The 19,173-nt window shown below is 31.9% G+C and overlaps 1 protein-coding gene across 3 annotated transcripts; it reads left to right on the top strand.

The window, feature by feature from the left end:
* Positions 1-11,818: 11,818 nt before the first annotated feature.
* Positions 11,819-17,964, top strand: LOC129295544 (uncharacterized). 3 transcript variants are annotated; one of them, XM_054934077.1, is made up of 3 exons: positions 11,822-12,462; positions 14,323-14,586; positions 16,723-17,964. In XM_054934077.1, exons 1-2 carry the CDS (start codon positions 11,975-11,977, stop codon positions 14,570-14,572), a joined length of 738 nt encoding a protein of 245 aa, XP_054790052.1. In that variant the 5' UTR covers positions 11,822-11,974; the 3' UTR covers positions 14,573-14,586; positions 16,723-17,964. The 3 variants fall into 3 exon arrangements, with proteins under 3 accessions (XP_054790058.1, XP_054790052.1, XP_054790047.1); XM_054934083.1 differs by lacking the exon at positions 16,723-17,964 and having other exon boundaries at positions 11,819-12,390; positions 14,323-14,865; XM_054934072.1 differs by lacking the exon at positions 16,723-17,964 and having other exon boundaries at positions 11,823-12,462; positions 14,323-14,865.
* The last annotated feature ends 1,209 nt before the right edge of the window (positions 17,965-19,173 follow it).

Here is a 19,173-nt window from a genome sequence, read left to right as displayed (position 1 = left end):
ATCTCAAACTTGACTTTGGAACACAAAATAGCATGAAATTGCAATAAATTTAAAAATAGACACATGACATTTTCTCATAACCTTAAACCCTGCTTTTATATATGCATATAATTATTAAAAAATACTCATTAGGTTTTTTTCTTTTTTTCCCACAGTGAAATACACATCAGCCACTAACTGATACATTACTATATAATTAACAGTGTTACTATCTACTTCAGCATAATCAACACCACTAATGCCACGTTAGCACCCTTCTAAAAGTGTAGAGATTTAAAGTGCAGATGGAGAAAATTGTAGAAACTTAGAACACCAAAAATAAAGTGTAGGGACTAATAACAAATTACGTGCAAAGTGTAAGAACTAAAAATTATATTTTTCCTAAAAGTTATAATTGATTATTTTTTAGAGCTTGAACTTCGATGATAACAGAAATTTCACTTAAAAATTATGATTTCTTGTTAAATTCTTGTGATTATATGATAAAATTTATGAATGGTTATATAACCTGAACTTCAATAATAAAAGAATCTTCATTTGAAAAATTATAATTTCTTAATCAATTTTGCCACTCACATAATCAAAGTTATGATTACTTAAATAAAAGTTGTGCTTAAAACTAATTATTTTCAAAACTTGCTTATCAATCATTTTTATGTGAAAAATTATAATTTCTTATTTAATTTTTGCAATAGTTGTAATTGAAAAATGAAGTCAGGCCTGTTATTTTTATTTCAAGCAAAGGGTAATTTAGTTATTTAAATTAAAATTATTAATGTCAAAAAGGTACTTGAAGACTTTTGAGAAATTATAGCATTTTAAGGAATTTAATTGTCGCTTATATGTTTTGATGGATTTTTTTATCATTTTCCTTTTATAAAATCTCCTTGAATGTAACATTTATCATATTTATTATATACTACATATCATCATTGTCAAATAATAATAGTTATTTTTTAGAAATATCATATACATGTTTTGCTTCTAGAAAAAAATTAGGATGGACACCCAAAATAAATTATATCAATCTAATTGTATTGGGCATAAAATATAATCTACCCACAATATATATATATATATATATAATCTAGCTAATTGTGTTGGGCATGAGTGTGTGATGGTACAAACAACTTACCACCTTTTCCTACTAGATTATAAAACAGTTTTATAGGTGATTTATGATTTCAAAATATAAAGAATTTCAACAAGAACAATATTCCATCATGTCCCTATTATATACAGGATAAGAATTTCTTGGTTCATAACATAACTTAAAGTTGTGTTGCTTATTTTTTTTCAAAATTATTTATATTTAAACTCATTAAATATGAGAGATAATGTGATTCAAATTTGATCTTTTTCATATAAATACGTGTAAAATTAAAAGTTTATTTTCTCTACAAATAAGGATAATGACTTAACTACATTTTATTAATTCGAGTAAGATATTCAAAAGTGCTTTATAATAGAAATTAGAAAGAGTATCATACAATCAAAGAATCAATTTAAATCCTCTAAAATTAAGAATCCATGGATTTCATGAACCTATCTTTTTAAAAAAGAGAAAAAATATTGTATATCCTATACAAGATAAAAACAAGCAAAAGATGCTAAAAAGACCTTTACATAAATTCATTAATCTCAAATTGAGAGGATATTTAAATATAGAATTAGAGTATCCTTGGACTCTTGCATAATTTTCAAACGTGCAAAGACGTAAGTGGGTATGGAAAGGATCCCTTGTAAAAGTACCACCCAAGAAGATACGAGGTTCTCTGACAAAAAGAAAAAAAAGTAAGGGGGAAAAAAGGTGCAAGGTGCGATTAGTAATCATGTTGACAGTCAACTGGTTCCAAATCGATCAAAATTTTAGTTTGTTACTGATTATAATAATAACGAGACTTGTAAGGGCAAACTCTTTCAATGTGTTTTCCCATATCCAATCCTGCAGTTCGAAATAAATTGCGATATTCCTATTTCTACTCCATTGCATTGCTCTACAAATAAAACAACCTGAAATTATCACGGATCCATCAACTCGATTAATAATGAAGTACTACTTCTCAAGGGTCTGGGACATATAGAGCCATATATATGTAATGAGAATGTTATAATGAAGTATGAGAAAATGAGAATATGTGATAAATGTATAAATTATCATGAGTAGCGTGACTTGTTATAAATTTGCGGGCTAGCTCCATTCACTGAAAATGAATATCTATACAAACTTGCGTAATATATAAAGCACGAACAGTACCTTTATATCAACATAGATTATACACGACGGTAATAGCGTATTGGTGTTTTAGACTTTATCATATTACATAACATACGTAAGTTAAACCATTGTGACTGAAGGAAAAATAAACAAGAGATCGGTTGAGGGTCATCACTCAAGAGTTGATAACTGTGATTGAGATGGTCCAATTGTTCGCGCGTGTTTGAGAGAGAAGGGGAGAGGGAGAAAGGGATTGGGTTAAAAAACAAAGGAGCTTCCAAATCTGATGAGATCGGGAAAGTGAAAACTTAATCTGAGAAGTGTACTACTTCACAACATGCTTGCATGGGATCTGAAAAAGAATTAAGGTGAGGGAAACAGAGGACGGCGCTGTGTCTCGTGAGAGGGAGACAAGCATTCTCTCAGACATCTATTTTATTCGCCGCCTCTCCAATCAGTAGTTACCATTTGCGTTCCCATTTTATTTGTCGCAGAACCAAAAACAACCTAAGTCATATTTTTTGACTTTCTGTCTTTAAACTGGTACTACCAACGCTCAGACGATGACGTGTTCAGTTCAAAACTAAGGGGGAAATCTCTCGATCTCATGTTTTTCAGGGAGAAATAGGAAAGCTTTAATTTGTCTCAGCTGATGGACACGAATGCCATGTAATCATGTAATCAATTTAACATGATGACATGGATTTTTTTTTTGGTAAAAAAACTGCCACAGTTTAATATATAATATATTCACTACATGAGATTTTACTTTTTTACCTGCGGGAAAAAGGTTTTTGTCTTTTAGCAGAAGAAATATACTTTTTGAAGAAAAATAATGTTTCATGATTCGTCATTTGCTCTTTCTATGTTTTTTCCCTTAAGAAAGTAAAGTATATCTAATATGAGACGATTATGCTTTGGAGGTATGAAAGGGAGAAATATGCTACCTGTACGCAGGAGGCGATTGATATGATGCACCGCAATTCATTCATTTCATGGTTTTATTATTTTTCCATATTATTTTTGTCTTGGCTTGTATTAAGGTGAAATGTCAAACATGGAAATAGTTGGTTACATTGTTTTTAGCAAAATATATTTCTACCAAATCTCTCTCCTGGAAATAAAAAATTCTTTGTAAAGAAAAATAATTTATTATCATTCTTCACTTGCTCTTTTTATAATCCTCTTGGCGATAAGCCTAAATTAATCGGTGTTAGCTTCCTCCTCCTGCCCTCTTCCCATCTTTCTCACTTTTAGATCTCAACTTCAATGATTGAAATTTAATATATTATAATCATGTAATCAAATTTAACATGATGACATGGATTTTTTTCCGGTGAAAAAACTGCCACAGTTTAATATATAATATATTCACACACACCACTCACAGTGTTCTCGTATATTACTTCTCCTGTTGCCTCTGTAGTCCCCACTCTCTCTCTCTCTCTCTCTCTCTCTCTCTCTCTCTCTCTCTCACGCGTCTTTATGCTTTGTAAACCTCGCTCATTTTGATCATCTGACTCGCATCTCATAGGTGATTTTCTTCACACACACACACTCCCCTCTCGCAACCCCTCTGCTCCGTTATCAGTTATCACTATCTCCTTTTCTGCGCGGTCGAGTTGGTCAGCGTTGAGGTAACTCAAACACTTATTTTATTTATTTCTCCTCTCTTTGCCAATGTCGCCTCTTTATTACGTTTTGTTTTAGTCCTCCGTGTAGATCGATCATGGTGCATGAACACGGAATCGTTGCAGCAAAATCTGTTTCTTTTAGTTACTTTATTTCAGTTCATTATTTTAACATTCAGCTCTTTCGGTCAAAAAGATCTTCGGCACGTTAATTCGATGTTTTCTCTGATGTGTGCCACCTGCATACTGCTCAGTGCTCGTTGCATTATGAGATTATATTATCCTCCAAATTGATTCATACTAATCAGCTTTTGCCCTCTCTCTCTCTCTCTCTCTCGGGAAGATGAATTCTGATCTGAAAAAGAATATTGTTGGGAATAATATAGGTTACAGGACAAGGTAAGGTACAGGGACAGGGAGTTCTTGATCAAACAGATCAACTTCGAAGGGGGCTAGTGTAGTTGGAAAAAATATTGGTTATGGACGTTCTCCACCGCCTCCCAAAAAGAAGTGAACTAGTCGGAAGTGATTAAAATAAATATATAGTACGTCTTTCTTTATTATCTTTATCACGAGCTAGCTAGACTTATCTTATATATCACAGAACTTTGTCCGAACTAATTCCATTCTCTTGACTGATATGTCAATGGCAAGTTCATGGATGGGGACGTGTGGGAAGCAAGGATTGGTGCGTTAGGCAGCTAGATTCGATTGTGTGATTCTTACTTTAATATCTCGTCTTTGTTCACGTCTTAGTATATGTTATACTTTTGCATGAATAAAAGGGATCGCAGCCTATGAAGAGCCTGCATATAATGGTTATCTTTAGCGTTATATCATTGTTGTTGGACTTTAATTTATTGGGGAGCCTTTTGATGCGCTAACCAAGTAATGCATCCGCTGCACGGTTATTGAAAAAGTCGCAGAAAGGGAACAAAATGAAAAAATAAAAATAAAAAATAGTTTTCTTTTTCCATATAAAGTCACCGGCGTGGGCAGTCATTAAAGGGAGAATCTCCTGTAAGGTCCTCAAAACACAACATATCTGCATGAAGGGCCATAAGGAAATTTCGCCGCAGGTCTAAGGACTCTTCACGTAATTAAATTTTTATTGAAATATTGTAAATGCCCTTACCTCTTTTTTTTTTTTTAATGTCAGCATCACCTGTTGCCAAAGCCACCGTGCTAGCTATCGGAGCTTTGTTGCTGGCAAGGATGTAACATCCCAATTTAAATTTTAATAATTAATTTAGATTAATAGAAATTAAAAAAAAAATATTTAGAGGTAAGCAAATTAGTAAAAAATAATTATTAAATCTAATTTAAGATATAATTCTAAAAAAATTAAAAAAATTTATTAAAAAATTAATTAAAAAAATAATAAAAAATATTATTAAATTATTATTATAATAAAAAAAGAAAAGGTATTTAAAAAAAAGGAAGAAGAAGAAGAAAAACGAGTTGCTTTCGACGGCCGCAATGATTACATGTAAAATAGTAAAAAAGAAAGAAAAGTAAAGAAGAGAGAGGAAAGGGAAAAATTAAAAAAAAATTGTGGGACCCACATTCATTTTTAAAACCACCATTCTCTTCTCATTTTCCTTCATTTCCTTCCTCTTTCATGTGCGATCAGAGAGAGCATCTGTGAGCGTGAGTCGCTGGTGCGGAAGATCTGAATTTTTAAGGTAAGAGTTTTTAATAGGATATTTAGGGTGTGATTTTAAGCTTTTCAAGACTAAGTAAGTGTTCTAAAAATTTTTCTTAGTCATCCTTCTTCTTTGGTTTCTGAGTTTCTAGTGATAGAAAATTTAAGATCTGGAAAAGGGATGAATTTATGTTGAATAAATATGGTTTTTGAGATTATCAGTAGTATAATAAATGTTTTAGAGTATAAATTTGTTGATGATCTTTGAATTTGTGGCTTATGGATCAAATTCTAAACTAGATCTGAAAATATATGTTGATTTATTGAGGTTTAGATAATTATTTGGGATGAGAAATGAATTATTATGGCTATAGGATTATGATTCTAAGTTAGAGACTCAATTTTTAATTTTTGAGTATTTTAGATACGAATTTATGAAATAAAAAGAAAATTTTGATAATAGAAATTAGTTTAGAAGTTGATTTTTAGATTATTAATGTTTATTGATAATTAAAAGAGGAGTTAAAAATTTTACTTAATAGTATTAACTCTAGATTTGTATTAAGATTGAGATTAGGAATTATGTTATATTTTTAATTCTATTATTATAATTATTTTATTAGTTTCAAAAATTGAAACTAATATTTATAAATAATATGTTATTTGTAGATTGTATTAATAATATGTTATTTGTAGATTGTATTACTGGTGAAGATTGTGGTGAGAGATAAATTTTAAGGAATAATTTATTGAAAAAGCCACAAGGTAACCATGCTTTTAATTTATGATTTGTGTTACTTCATGTTAATTGAGTGATTATTAAGAAAATTATAAATTTTGTAATATTATATAATTGTGCAATATTATTATGAATTTGTTTGATTGTTGTGGGAAGTGTTGGGAGACTTGCTATTATTGTTGTATTTATGTGCCACGTGGTACGCCCTTATTGGAGCTCAATAGGTGGTTTGTAAGGGCTCAGGCTAATCTACCTTTGATCGGGTAATTTAGCACTGAGTGAGGGCTACGGCTCGAGGTTAGTGAAGGGCTATAAGGATGGTTGTTTGTGTATATTGTAATATTTCTTATATTTGTTGGAATTATATTATTTTTAATTCTCACTTAGTAAGCACACACTTAACTATTTGTATATACTATCATAAATTGACTTTGGTTACTAGGACTTTTGAGTCTCATTATGTAATTAACAATTTTCAGGAGAAGAGCCACGAGTGACACGTGGAGGAGTCCCAGAGGCTCAGTGGTATAGATCCACTGTCTCTTTTGGGTATTTAATTTATGATTTATAATGTGTTATATTGCCAATATTAGGGCTTTTTATTTATTGTCAATTATATAAATATATAAATGTAATCATGCCTTTCAAACTATTTCTATTTTTGGTACAATTTGGATGATTGCAGTTTTAATATTTGGTTTACTTTGGATTGGTTAAAATGGCATGATTATAAGGCCAAATAATTGGCTTGTGTTGAAAATTTACTAAATTGTTTATTTTACTTATTGGGAGTATAAGGATGGACAAATGTGATTTAGTTTACTTGTTGAGAGTATAAGGATGGACAAATGTGATTTAGCCTAATGGCATGTGAGAGGTAAAAATTTATTTGAAATGTTATAGTGTGTGAGTTGAAACCAATTATAAAATATTTTATATTGAAATTATTGATATAAAAATGTGTTGGGTGGCTGTAACCCAACTATAGTTGAGTTAAATTATTTAAAAAAAATTTGGTGTGTTATAAAGGAGGCCACCATCATCGATGGCTGAAGCTCCAGTGTCAGCACTAACAATCAAATCCAATCAAACGGACTGGGGGGCTAAGAGAGGATTTGAATCTCTTAATCCCTTGGTGTTACAAGAAACATTTTACCAATGAACTACCAAAGCCATATAATAATACATTATAAAATATAATATATATGTTATGACTTTTGTTTTCGAGCATTAATATGAATTATTGTTAATCATGGACTTGTCATTGTTTATGTCTGAACCATCCATCGCCTATAAATACCTGAAACATAACTTATTCATATACATATAAAAAAGCTATCAATTTTTAAAACTCAACATGTTTAATTTTTTCTAACAACTTGTTCCTTTAGTATTAACAAGTTATTAATATTATACTATATATATATATATATATGTTATAAATGTATTTTTAAAACATTTTCATGAGTTGTGGTTAACCATGAACATATTATTGTTCGTGTAAAAATAATGACTAGTAAATATTCAAACATAATTTGTCTGTGCATAAAAAAAAGTTGTCAATTTTTAAACTCAATTTTTTGGTTTTCTTAAGAATTTGTTCATTCAATATTTACAAATAACTGTTCTAACTCAAACAATAATGTGTTCGTTATTAAGTACAATTTGATAACATTTCAACATTAAAGGAACTATTGTTAAAAATAATGAAAAGTCGGGTTTACAAATTTGACAGCTTTTTAATGGATGAATAAGTTATATTCAAGTATTTACAAGTAATTGTTTTAACATAAGTAACAACATATCCATGATTTATTCGCCTGTCAATATTAAATGAACAAATTCTTAAAAAAAAAGTTGAGTTTAAAAAATTGGCAACATTTTTTATACATGGGCAAGTTATGTTTGAGTATTTATAAGTAATTGTTCCTAACATAAATAATAATATGTTCATGATTAACCACAACCTATGAAAATGCTTAAAAAATAAATTTATAACACACACATATTATTTAGTGTTACATTAATAACATGTCAATATTAAATAAACAAGTCATTAAAAAATTGAACAAATTAAGTTTTAAAAACTAACAACATTTTTATATATGAACAAGTGATTGTTTGAATATGAACAACTCATATTTTTTTGTAGCATCAAGGGATTAGGGGTTCAAATCCTCCCCTGACCGCTTTGTCCCTTTGACCAAATTTTACTATAGGGTCTCCAATCATCGGTGGCGGCGGCTTTCTTATTGGCGACGGGACTCCAATAATTGTCATAGTGGCCCCAATAATGGTAACACTATTTTTTTAAAAAGGCAAGGCCCTTTATGGCATTTTTGTGAAATTTTTATTTTCATGAAGGGCCTTTAGGCCAATAGAGAAATTTTAAATTCCTTTTAACCCTCATGCAAATAGTATATTGTTTCTGAGCAGTGGCGAAGCCACATGTATTTGAGGGGGTACAAATGAAAAAAATTACTTACATAGAAATGAGGGTATAGGTATTTATATCTTGTACCCCATCTTTTTTATAGTTTGCATTTTAAATTATTTCATATTATTTTTTAACTCAAATTCAAAAGTAATTTTTTTAACTCAAAAGCCCAATAAACTTTAGTCCACAATTTCAATATACCCAAATAGTAATATTATTTTATAAAAAATTAACATTTATTAAACTTTAAGAAAATAAGAAAAAAAATAATCTTGCCCACATCGTTTGAAATCTCAAAACAAATTGATGAAAAATTAGTTGAAACTGAAAGACACATTATTTATTTATTAGTTTACCTTCTTTTGACATTAGCAATAGTGTTGTTACTTATTGTTACAGCAATAGTTGAAAGAGCCTTTTCTGTTATAAAGTTTATACAAATTTGGTTGCACAATTGAATGAAGAATCTATGAATAAATGATTATCTCGTAACTTATACTAAAAAAGATATATTTAAAAGTATTGACAATGAATTGATTGTTTAACGACTTCCAAACATGAAACCACGTAAGTAAAATTTATAAGATATGTAATCATTAAATAATTTTTATTTTTTTGAGTTATAAATACGTAAATGATTTCGCTCTTTTTGGCTTAAGATCCCGTCACTGTTTGTGAGGGTCCTATATTAAATTCTTCCATAATTAAAAGAGAATTCTTCGTTTTGTAAGCGTCGTGTTTTTTAACCGCTCAGTTCAACAATATTACCAATGGAAGCGTGATTTTTGGTGGCCTTGAGTTGTACTCTATGCTAGCATATGCGAAGAGATTATCAAAAGTTTTTAACCGTCCGCATGCGTGATTTTAGTGATTGCGATTTACGCAGAGCTTGCTGGTATGCGTATTCCGAGCGCTTGTCTTTACTTATTGAAAACACCCCTCCAGCTCTAATTATTAGATGCATTTTAAAAAATTCATTTAGTTTCATTTGAGTTATTATGTAACTTTTTAGGTAATATTTTTAAATTATCCTTAAAAAAAGTAATATAATATCATTTTTTAAAATTATTATACAGAGGTATATTTAAAATTTTACGTGCTTTTATTCATTTTATTTTTTTAATTGGTGTTGATAAAATTAATAGAAATAATTTATAAAAAACATTAAAGGAGTAGTATTTAATTTAGATGGCTTATTTGTCTTGTTAACACATGGCCATTACTTATTGTAAATAAAAATAAAAGCATGAACATACACACTTGGGTTCTCTCCACCTGGTTTTTTCTCCATTATTCCTTCACTACAGATCTCTAAATTGTTTAGATTAAATTTTAATAATGCAGATTAATATGTATTTTTAAAACCTATCGATCTGGGCGTGTTTTGCCCCCTTCTGTACCCACGAGGATTTGCAATTAAGTCTAAAACATAAAAAACAAAACTAAAAAATATATTTACAGGCATTTAATTTTTCTGGTTTAAATGAAAAGCCTTTATTGAAGAGCATAGTTATGAATCCATGACAGTAGTTTAGAGGGCAAAATGAGTCTTCAGGAAAAAAGAAAATAAAAAGAAGATAATTTAATGTTAAAACTACGTGTATGTTAGTCATCATGCTTGACCGCGTATTTGTGCCTGTTTGGGTAGGCATTTGTAATCATCAATTATGGGAATCTAAACCGTGATTTTTGGGGGGCAAAAAATAAAAGCCACACCTTCACGTTTCTCTTGTCTGACAGATTCTTTGAAGATTTATGTGTTACTTTTCTTTTATAATATATTTTTACATAAAATCATACATATTAATAAAATTTATTAAATATATTTTATATTTTTATTTTAAAATAAAAATATAATTTTTAAAATATTTGTCATCATTTAAATTTTTATTAGTAAAAAAATATTAAATAACGAGAATATATATAAAAAATATATTAAAATAGCATTATTAATATAACTTTATTTTTTAAAATATCAAGTCATCCCAAAAAATATATTATAATTTAAGATTAAGGTAGTATTGTCCTTTTACCATCAATAAATTTGCACTCTTATAAATAAATTACACTCATAGGTATATATATAAGTAAAAAAAAAAAAAAACACACGGCAGTGACCGAGATCACGTGAATTATGAGCGTTGAAGATGAAGATCCTGCTCCAGCTAATTACAGATAATCAACTATCTATATCTCCAAATATTTCTATCTGGTTTCACGAAAACATTACTTTTTTAAACAAAGTAACATTATTTTAAAGAAATTTTGAGATATTCATTTAAGATTTGAAAATAATGAAATTCATATTTTTTTTATCATATCAAGAAGATATCCTCGTGTAGAATTACGATGGAGAAAACTCATCAAATTTAAAAAATTCTAAACATTAAATCATTTCTTGATTGTTATAGCCAAATTAACAAGTTTTTCGTAATTTCCACATCTCATGACATTCATTAATTATATTTACATAGTTTCAGTAGCACTCTTTCTTATTTGTTTATTTGCAAATACTATTTATGATAACTTCTCAATATAATTAAAATTTTTAATTTTTAAATTGTTATAATTTTTAAAAACTTGAACAAATATTTGCAAGAAGGGTCGTTTTCTTTCTCTCTGTTTTTTTTTTTAGGATGTATTTGAAGAATTGCTTTGATATTTAAACTGGGCAGTGACGCTTGTGCTGATTGGCTAGCATATAGTAACATCTATGATATGAACCATGATATAAACGTGGAGATGAGAGTTATTAAAATTAGTAAACTATCTTCTGGCTAGCATGCAATATTCATGACATTAACGAAGAGATAAGCATTATTGTAATTGGTAAAACTATCTTCTAAAATGTATACTCGTAAAACTTTTAAAAAGAGCGGATGATAACGAATTATGATATTTTTTTTTCCTTGAATGTTTTTTCTTGTTGTAAATTTTTGGCGATGAAAATTGAAACCGACTCTAATGTTTAATCCACGGAAAAGGATCCGTTGGCCCAAAAAAAAAAAAATTTCACGTGGCTATAATCGCTTGACGACTGGTCATGGACTCATGGTAAATTGCTTGCTGGCTTTTTAAACTTTTAATAAGCCATAAACAAAGAACAAATTAAAATAAAAAGGCCATAAACTGGAAAAAGAAAGAAATCGTCACTATTAATCAATAACTAATAAAATTCCATCTTTCTTCGTATTTTCTCCTCGGGAGCAGGTTGTAGGATTCAAAGTTCGAGATAATCAACACGAGCTCGCTAGCGATTCAGTCAATTTTTTTCTGTTACTGCTGATTTTCCGGCGTCTCAGTCATGGACGAGCTGGGTTCTCCATCCTCTGCACCACCCGCTGCTATTACTATCGATGGCGCCGAGCAAGATTCGGTCTTGGCCAATTCGCAGTATCTGACGCGCGAGGAAGTGCTCAGGCGCCGACTCCGCCGAATCAAGCAATTAGCCCGCTTCTACAGAGACCACTACTGGGCGCTAATGGAGGAGCTCAAGGTCAAGTACAAAGAGTACTATTGGACTTACGGCATGAGCCCTTTTGTGGAGGATCACAAGAACAATCAGGCCAAACACTCCGAAGGCGTCGCGGCATCCGGGGAGAATGTAAGTTGCAGCAATGGCAATGAAAAAGCAATCGTTGCTTCTAACGGTGGGGTTGGTCAGGATGTCGTCCGTTGCGCTTTTAGCGGCTGCAAGTCGAAGGCTATGGCTTTAACTAGGTATTGTCATAACCATATATTGTACGATTCGAAGCAGAAACTCTATCGGGGATGCAAAGCCGTGGCCAAAAAGTTAGCCCCTCTCTCCCTAGTCAATCCTTCTTTATTTCTTTTAATAATATACTGCAATGGTAGTTGCAAATGCCTGATTGCTCAGAGAAACCAATGAAAAAAGGGATTCTTCATTTTGGGTGGTAATAATTTGGTTCATTGCAATTTTATCAACTATTGACCGGTTATTGAAGAAACCAAAGAACGAAATTTGTTAGTTCCTTCAAACTCTACTATATGCTACAGTGTTATGTTGCCTTATCATGCCTTTCTAAAATTAGTTGCCCGGTGGTGGAAAATATAAGGTAAGGCCACAGAGGATATATGTCTAGTGGGTTTTGTTGTTAATGGTGGTCTTGTGCTTGCTTGGAGAGACTTAAGAGAAATCATCAAGATGAGGTTTATAATTAGAAGCATAGATGGGTTGGCGCTCTAGGTGACATAACAGGTTTGGGCTTTACGCGAGTGATTTTCTTAAGGTGTATATTTCTGTAAATCGTTTCAAAACCTTCAACTTATCTTACAATGCGCCAAAGGGACAAATGATTGACTTCGTCTTTGTCATATATATATATATATATTTGAATAAAAGGTGATTCATTCAGATCAAAAGTTCAAGAGATCAAATGCATCAACAATATTTGTCTTTGTCATATTTCTATTGTGTTAATTATGACTTGTGGTTTCATGAGGATTTGGGGTTCTGAGCAACAATTCAATGTTCGCTTTATTTGGTATTCTGTGAAACTGCTGTGTGATTTCCAGGGTGGTTGTTGCTTTAAAAATTTTACAACTATCAACTTTGTAGTATAAGGATCGTAGAAATTAGATTTTTTGGCTTTTAGTTTGTTGTCTGGCACCCCGGACTCAGTTTTCCTGGTCTTAGTATTTCCTAATTTCTATGGTGAAAGCTTGTTTGGTTATTTTTTAATTAAAATTTATAGTTTCATTTCTTATGTAGAGAACCACTATCACCCTTTGTGCTGTTGTCATGCTTTCCCCCCTTTTCTCTTGAAAGTGTCACTCATACCAATAACGAGCACGCTCTCAAACTCTGTAATATTGAGAGAAAACTTGGTGTCAATCAAACTAAATTGTTTATGCTCACTGTATGGCCCTGATCTTTCTTTAGTTCTTGAACCAAATCAAGATAAATTCAAACAGCAGTGGTGAATCCATTTTTTATACAGTAAGCCTTCATGTAAAATGAAGTCAAATAGTTTGTTTTGAAGTTTCATATAAAGTTGCTTGGCTGAATCCTCCTCTTAGCATACCTGAACCTTCAGACGGTTTTTGCATTAAAATCGTTATCTTAACTCCATTCTCTCATGTCTAATTACTATCCAGACTAAGTAACATTTTATCTTCTGAGACATTAAATCTTTTAGCAATTCTTTCACTTAGGAATGAATGGTCAAGTTAGTTAATCAAAAAACAACCACATTTCTTATTATGATGCACAAGTTTAACTCTACCTTCTTGATAATGTCCAAGACTGCTCTTTAAGGGTCAAGATTTTTCTGGGATTGGTATGTTAGCCTGCTTCAGTTGATGTCACCAGAAAACCAATGTATCTGCACATTTCAGTTTCAGGCCTGATCGTTATTCATGGAAGCAAGTATGTAAATAGCATTCACTTGATCATTCTAATGCAAAATGCTGCCTCTTCTAGTTCTAGACTTCTAGTTTAATATTATATTTGGGAGCCCATTTCAAATAGTAATTAAGAATTTCAGACTATCGTGCTTGTTCAATATGGTGGCGGTACTGTGATTTGTTTCCAGCATGAGGCCCCCAATGTTGCACACTTGATTTCCTATTTGTGTTAAATACCATTTCTAGAACAGACAGCATTGCTGATAAGGATTTTTCTCTATGCAGTTTGCCAACTGGACCTTCTAGATGCAATAAGCCTGTATTGAGATCCACAGTTCCTCTTGCATGCTCCAGTCATTACCAATTAGGTGAAAGGTGTTTGATTCGTGCAGTAAGAAGGGCAGGTTATGCCATCCCAACTCATCGTAAGCCTAGTCCAAAATTACATGTAGTAATTGCTGAATTTGTCCACCAAATTCAAGAAAAGAGAAAAGCTGCATTGAAGGTGACTGTACCTAAAGCTGAGGCTGAATAGGACACAAGATTAAGGTGCCGATTCTTCAATAGACTATTTGCTTTCTTGATACTCTGCACAGTGTATAGAGTGGGCATATTCCATCACGTCAGAAATAGGACCTTTATTTGGTGGTGAAACATGAGATGTCAATAAGAAACAGTACATTTCTTTTAGAAGCCTGTATATTGCCAGTTCTTTAGGTACCTGATTTAATTTTTTTCCCATGCGATATTATATTGAACTTCCTTGTCATCTTATGAGAAGCATCACAATATATTCAATTCTTGGTTTTCTCTTGCAGTAAGAATTCACATCCTATTCTAAATCTTTGTTTTTGCTGTCCAGATTTCTTTTCTGGCTCTTTAATGATTAGGATCAAGAATACTTCTTCAGAGCTATCTAAGATATTTGCTCTCGTGACAATGCAAAATAATAGGAATCTGAAAACACGTGAAAAAAATTCTCGTGGCTTTTAACTAAATGCATGATCACATGGAATGTAAAAGGAATGTTTATGACAGCTCCATCATTTCAATCTTGTATTGTAATGGGACCCAACAGGATTATGTACTATGAGAGGCTACTAATTCCTTGTGTGGTACCCTATAGTTCTCTTTCTACGTAACCAACCAATGGCTATTGTCTGCAACCACAGTCATCAATCAATCATGTGCTCCGATATTTACAGATTGTTTATTGGTGGTTTTTATTTTGATTTGTTCAGTTAATTCTTTTCCTGATTGATAAATGCCCATGTTAGAAACAATTAACCTATTTTTATTTCTGTTGCGGTTACTTTTAACAAGGTCACCATTTTAAGAGAAACTCGACCCGTTGACTGGCCGTTGTACTGATGAAAGGTTTTGACTTTTGATAATGATGATTAATAATAGTTAAATTCTCTGAGGTTGCATTTATATGCATGCATTTGGTGAAGTACTCGTTTATTACTTTCTGCCGTAGCGTGGTTGAATGAAACTTGAAAATCACATGTTTTCTTAATTTTTTTTAATATGCTGATGCATTCTTAAGTTGAGATTTGAATTTAACTCTCTCTGGCATTTTTTCTTGTCCTAGTAAATCCTCATGACCTTTGAGCGGAAGGTCTTGGAATCTTCGACTCCATGGTCTGATCTTGTCTCTAAACGGTTACTTTAACTCAGATGGATTACTGACCAGTGGCCTTACTTTATAAAAGTAAAACCACAAGTTCTCTGTCAATCGTTTGTACTAATTTTACTCCTTAGGTGCATTTATACTTGAGAGAAGCGTAGTTCTTAATCAATCTACGATCACTGAATGAAGAGACTAAACAGTGTAATTTAATAGCAAATTACAATTTCGAGCAACTTATGTTGAATGAATTTATCCAAGCCAACTGGAAATTGATAACTCTGAAGTCAATATGGTGATGGTCGTCGAGTTTAAAATGATATTCATGTCTGAAACAAAAGGGCCTTAAATGATTTGCAGAAAGCAGTTATGACATGAACTGAAATGTTTTATAGGTGGGTGAATTCAGATATATTAGTTTTTCATGATAAGGACTTGCGGTGTTCTGGTATGGCCATAGAAGCATTAGGTTTGGAGAATTCTAGCATCTAGTTATAATTCATCACTGTCCTGCAATTTATGTGCTAGTACTAGTTGAGTTTGGTAGTATGCTGCAACAAGTTTCCTCTAATTGAGTTCGATATAATTTGAAAACCTCCATCTGTCTATATTGATTGGTGTGGGAAGCAATAAAATTGATCTTCCTTCCATCCCACTCATTTGCAAAGTTCATGTACATCATGAAGGAGGCGACTCCTTCTGTTTGGTCTGTATATTACAAAGGTATATGCATCTAGTTCCAGTTTCTTTAGAGTGATGCTGACATTTTTGCAGGTCAAGTATTTAATAATCACGCTACTGGGGCTAATAATATTCCTGTATGAAGTCCACCCTACATAAATATTAGGTTTACGTGCATGCAAGAAATACTTCAGCACAGGTCTCATTGCATTGGATTGCATTAATGCCTTGTTTGTAGTATAGCGAAATTTGTTCCCATGAAGATGTTAGAAGTATCGCCTGGCCTCCTCTGTATCCTAGGAAAACTGCATGTGATATCTTTTTTTTTTTTTTTTTGCAAAAAACATTTGCTGATGTTGGCTTCTCTATAACAGCATGAGATCTGAATTCAGCATGGTCCAATTGTTCAGAACTTTCTTCCATCGGGTGGTGGAGATCAATGAACTGTACCTCTTTGGAGCTGTGCATTATATTATAAGTTGGATCTGTTTCCACCGGTGATTGAGATTGTGCTATCGACTTAATTGCAGTGGTTGACATAGAGCTAGCTCATCCAATAAAATCCCTTCTGACACTGACATATACTCTAGTATCTAAAAATCCAGTTCAGTATAAAAAAGTTTGGAGCATGCAAAAGCGCTATTTGCGCATTATTAAGTTCATCTGTGTGCTCTATTCTTGGTATTCAGAGTCTTGATCCAAAGATTAATTTCTGTGACCCGATGATTCATCTCACATTCTGAGTTTCTGACACTTGTTCTTGCTGGACTTATACAACTGGTTTGCATGGTGGCGTTCCCAGTTCCCTCGTGCCCACCTCTGATCCCATGTCATAATACAGAGTTTGTAGATAATCTTAAGTAGTACTAATTTGTATTATTCGATCTCTAATGGAGGACAGAGTTAGGCTAGCTATATGCGGAAACGGATAACCAAGTAAAAACGATACCTTTGCATCATTTGCTAAAACATGCCAAACCATGCAGTCTAGTCTGTGTAAAACTGTTACCGTTTCCATTAATGAAAAAAAAAAAAAAAGCTGACAAGATGGTGATTGGTGACAATCCATTCAAGCTGACAAAATTGAGGCTAGCAGTTTTGACTTGAGGACAGAAGCGCAGCTGATGTCTGCAGGAGGGCAGGTGACTGGTTTCTGATGTTAAGGAGGCGATTTGATGGGCAAACCGTTGACATTAAAGCTTGAAAATGTGGTTCGATTCACACTTTATCCAGAGCGCAATCCAATGTCGAAGGCCTCATGAGTCATGTGGGCAAAGCTCATGAACATGGTTCTTGTACTTACACATTTCTCTCGCACATTCGCAAACACCCAGCTTCGTCAAAATCATCAATGAAGCACTTTGAATGTGGGCCTTGTGGTACAACAATCGACCCCTAATGGAGTGGAGCCATTGCCTGGTATGCAAATCACCTTCCCGAGTCTACCGTTAATGCGGTAATATATGCTGCCCATTTCAAACTCACAAGCATGCTTGGACGTGACAAGATGGTCACCCCGCATATGTAAATAGCTCGACTACACTTGTCTTTTATGATGGCTAATTAAGTAGAACGGCTTCTCATTGTTTACATATAGATTCATACTCCTTTCTGTTCTTAGCATTTCTAAAAGAATTTTCTAGTCTTTAATATTATGCACTTAGTGAGATGTTAATTATGCTATTTTCAATATCACCATTATTTAAACTCATTAATTATGAAAGAAAATGTAATGTCAATTTTAAAATTTGTTATTTAAATAAAGATAAAATTTTGACATTTATTCTATTTTCAAACAAAATTAATAATTTAACCATCTCTTATTGATTTTAATAAGGCATTTAGAAGTGTCTTGTAAAAACAAGCGGAAGGAATATATTTGCATGAAAAATACTTCAGTGCCATTTAACACGGCCACAGAAAAATAAAATGGTCTCAAATGTCAAAAATGAGAACAAAGAACCGGGGTAGTTCTTTTCTTGCATTTAAAAAAAGTGTAAAACTCATCATATTTTTTTTAATAGAATAAGAAAATTTTGATCTATAATATATGTTTTTAAGATTAGTACAAGACTTTCTCGTAGATTACTAAGTATTTCAGAATGGAAGGCCATTAAGGCAACGTCATTTATACGTATGGTGGCCCCCTCGCAGCTGTAAAATATAAATTCAAATAAGAATTAATTAGGGTTGAATAAAACATACACGAACAAAATCTGTCTTGATGGTGCTTTTAATTGGACCAACTTACCAACTGTTTAAATAGCTCGGCAAGCGGGCGGCTAACTGAACTAGCAGCCTCATGAAAGATGGGGGACACGCTTCTCTGTCAACAAATAACATCTGTCAGGTAACAAACACTTCGAATTCTGGACAGTGACTTTGTAAAACAGAAAAATTACTTTGTAAAAAGGAAAAATTAGGATCAAATCTCACACAAAAAAAAATTAATTATTATAAAGTCTATTAATAATTGAATTAAATTATATTGACATACAATACAATTTAATTTAATTGTTAATAAATTTTACAGTAATTAATTTTTTTATATAGAATTTTAATATAATTCTCCCTTATAAAAATTTACAGTCAAACTTCTTTTAATTTAGTGTTCTCAAGTTATAGTTAAGTTAGTTTTCAATTAATTATTTTTATTCCCCAACACAATTCTTCTATTCTGATCTATGGCTGCTTGTTTCTTAATTATTTGATGTCCAAAATCTTATTGCTACGTATTTGAACTTAATTATGATTAACATGCTTCTAATTTAGGAGATCACATCATTATCTATATATCACGTGCATGACCTGCTTAGTACTTCGAT

This window comes from Prosopis cineraria, unplaced genomic scaffold (assembly GCF_029017545.1).
Source record: "Prosopis cineraria cultivar Desert tree isolate PC_DT_omini unplaced genomic scaffold, ASM2901754v1 PC1, whole genome shotgun sequence".
Taxonomy (NCBI): Eukaryota; Viridiplantae; Streptophyta; class Magnoliopsida; order Fabales; family Fabaceae; genus Prosopis; species Prosopis cineraria.
Note: the sequence above shows the minus strand (reverse complement) of the source record. Positions and strands in the feature narration are given on the sequence as shown.

Excerpts from the sequence above, each read along its gene's own strand:
- LOC129295544 (XM_054934077.1), top strand. The coding sequence starts at position 11,975 with ATGGACGAGCTGGGTTCTCCATCCTCTGCACCACCCGCTGCTATTACT. Across the intron at positions 12,463-14,322 it reads TGCAAAGCCGTGGCCAAAAA|TTTGCCAACTGGACCTTCTA; the intron begins GTTAGCCCCTCT and ends TTCTCTATGCAG.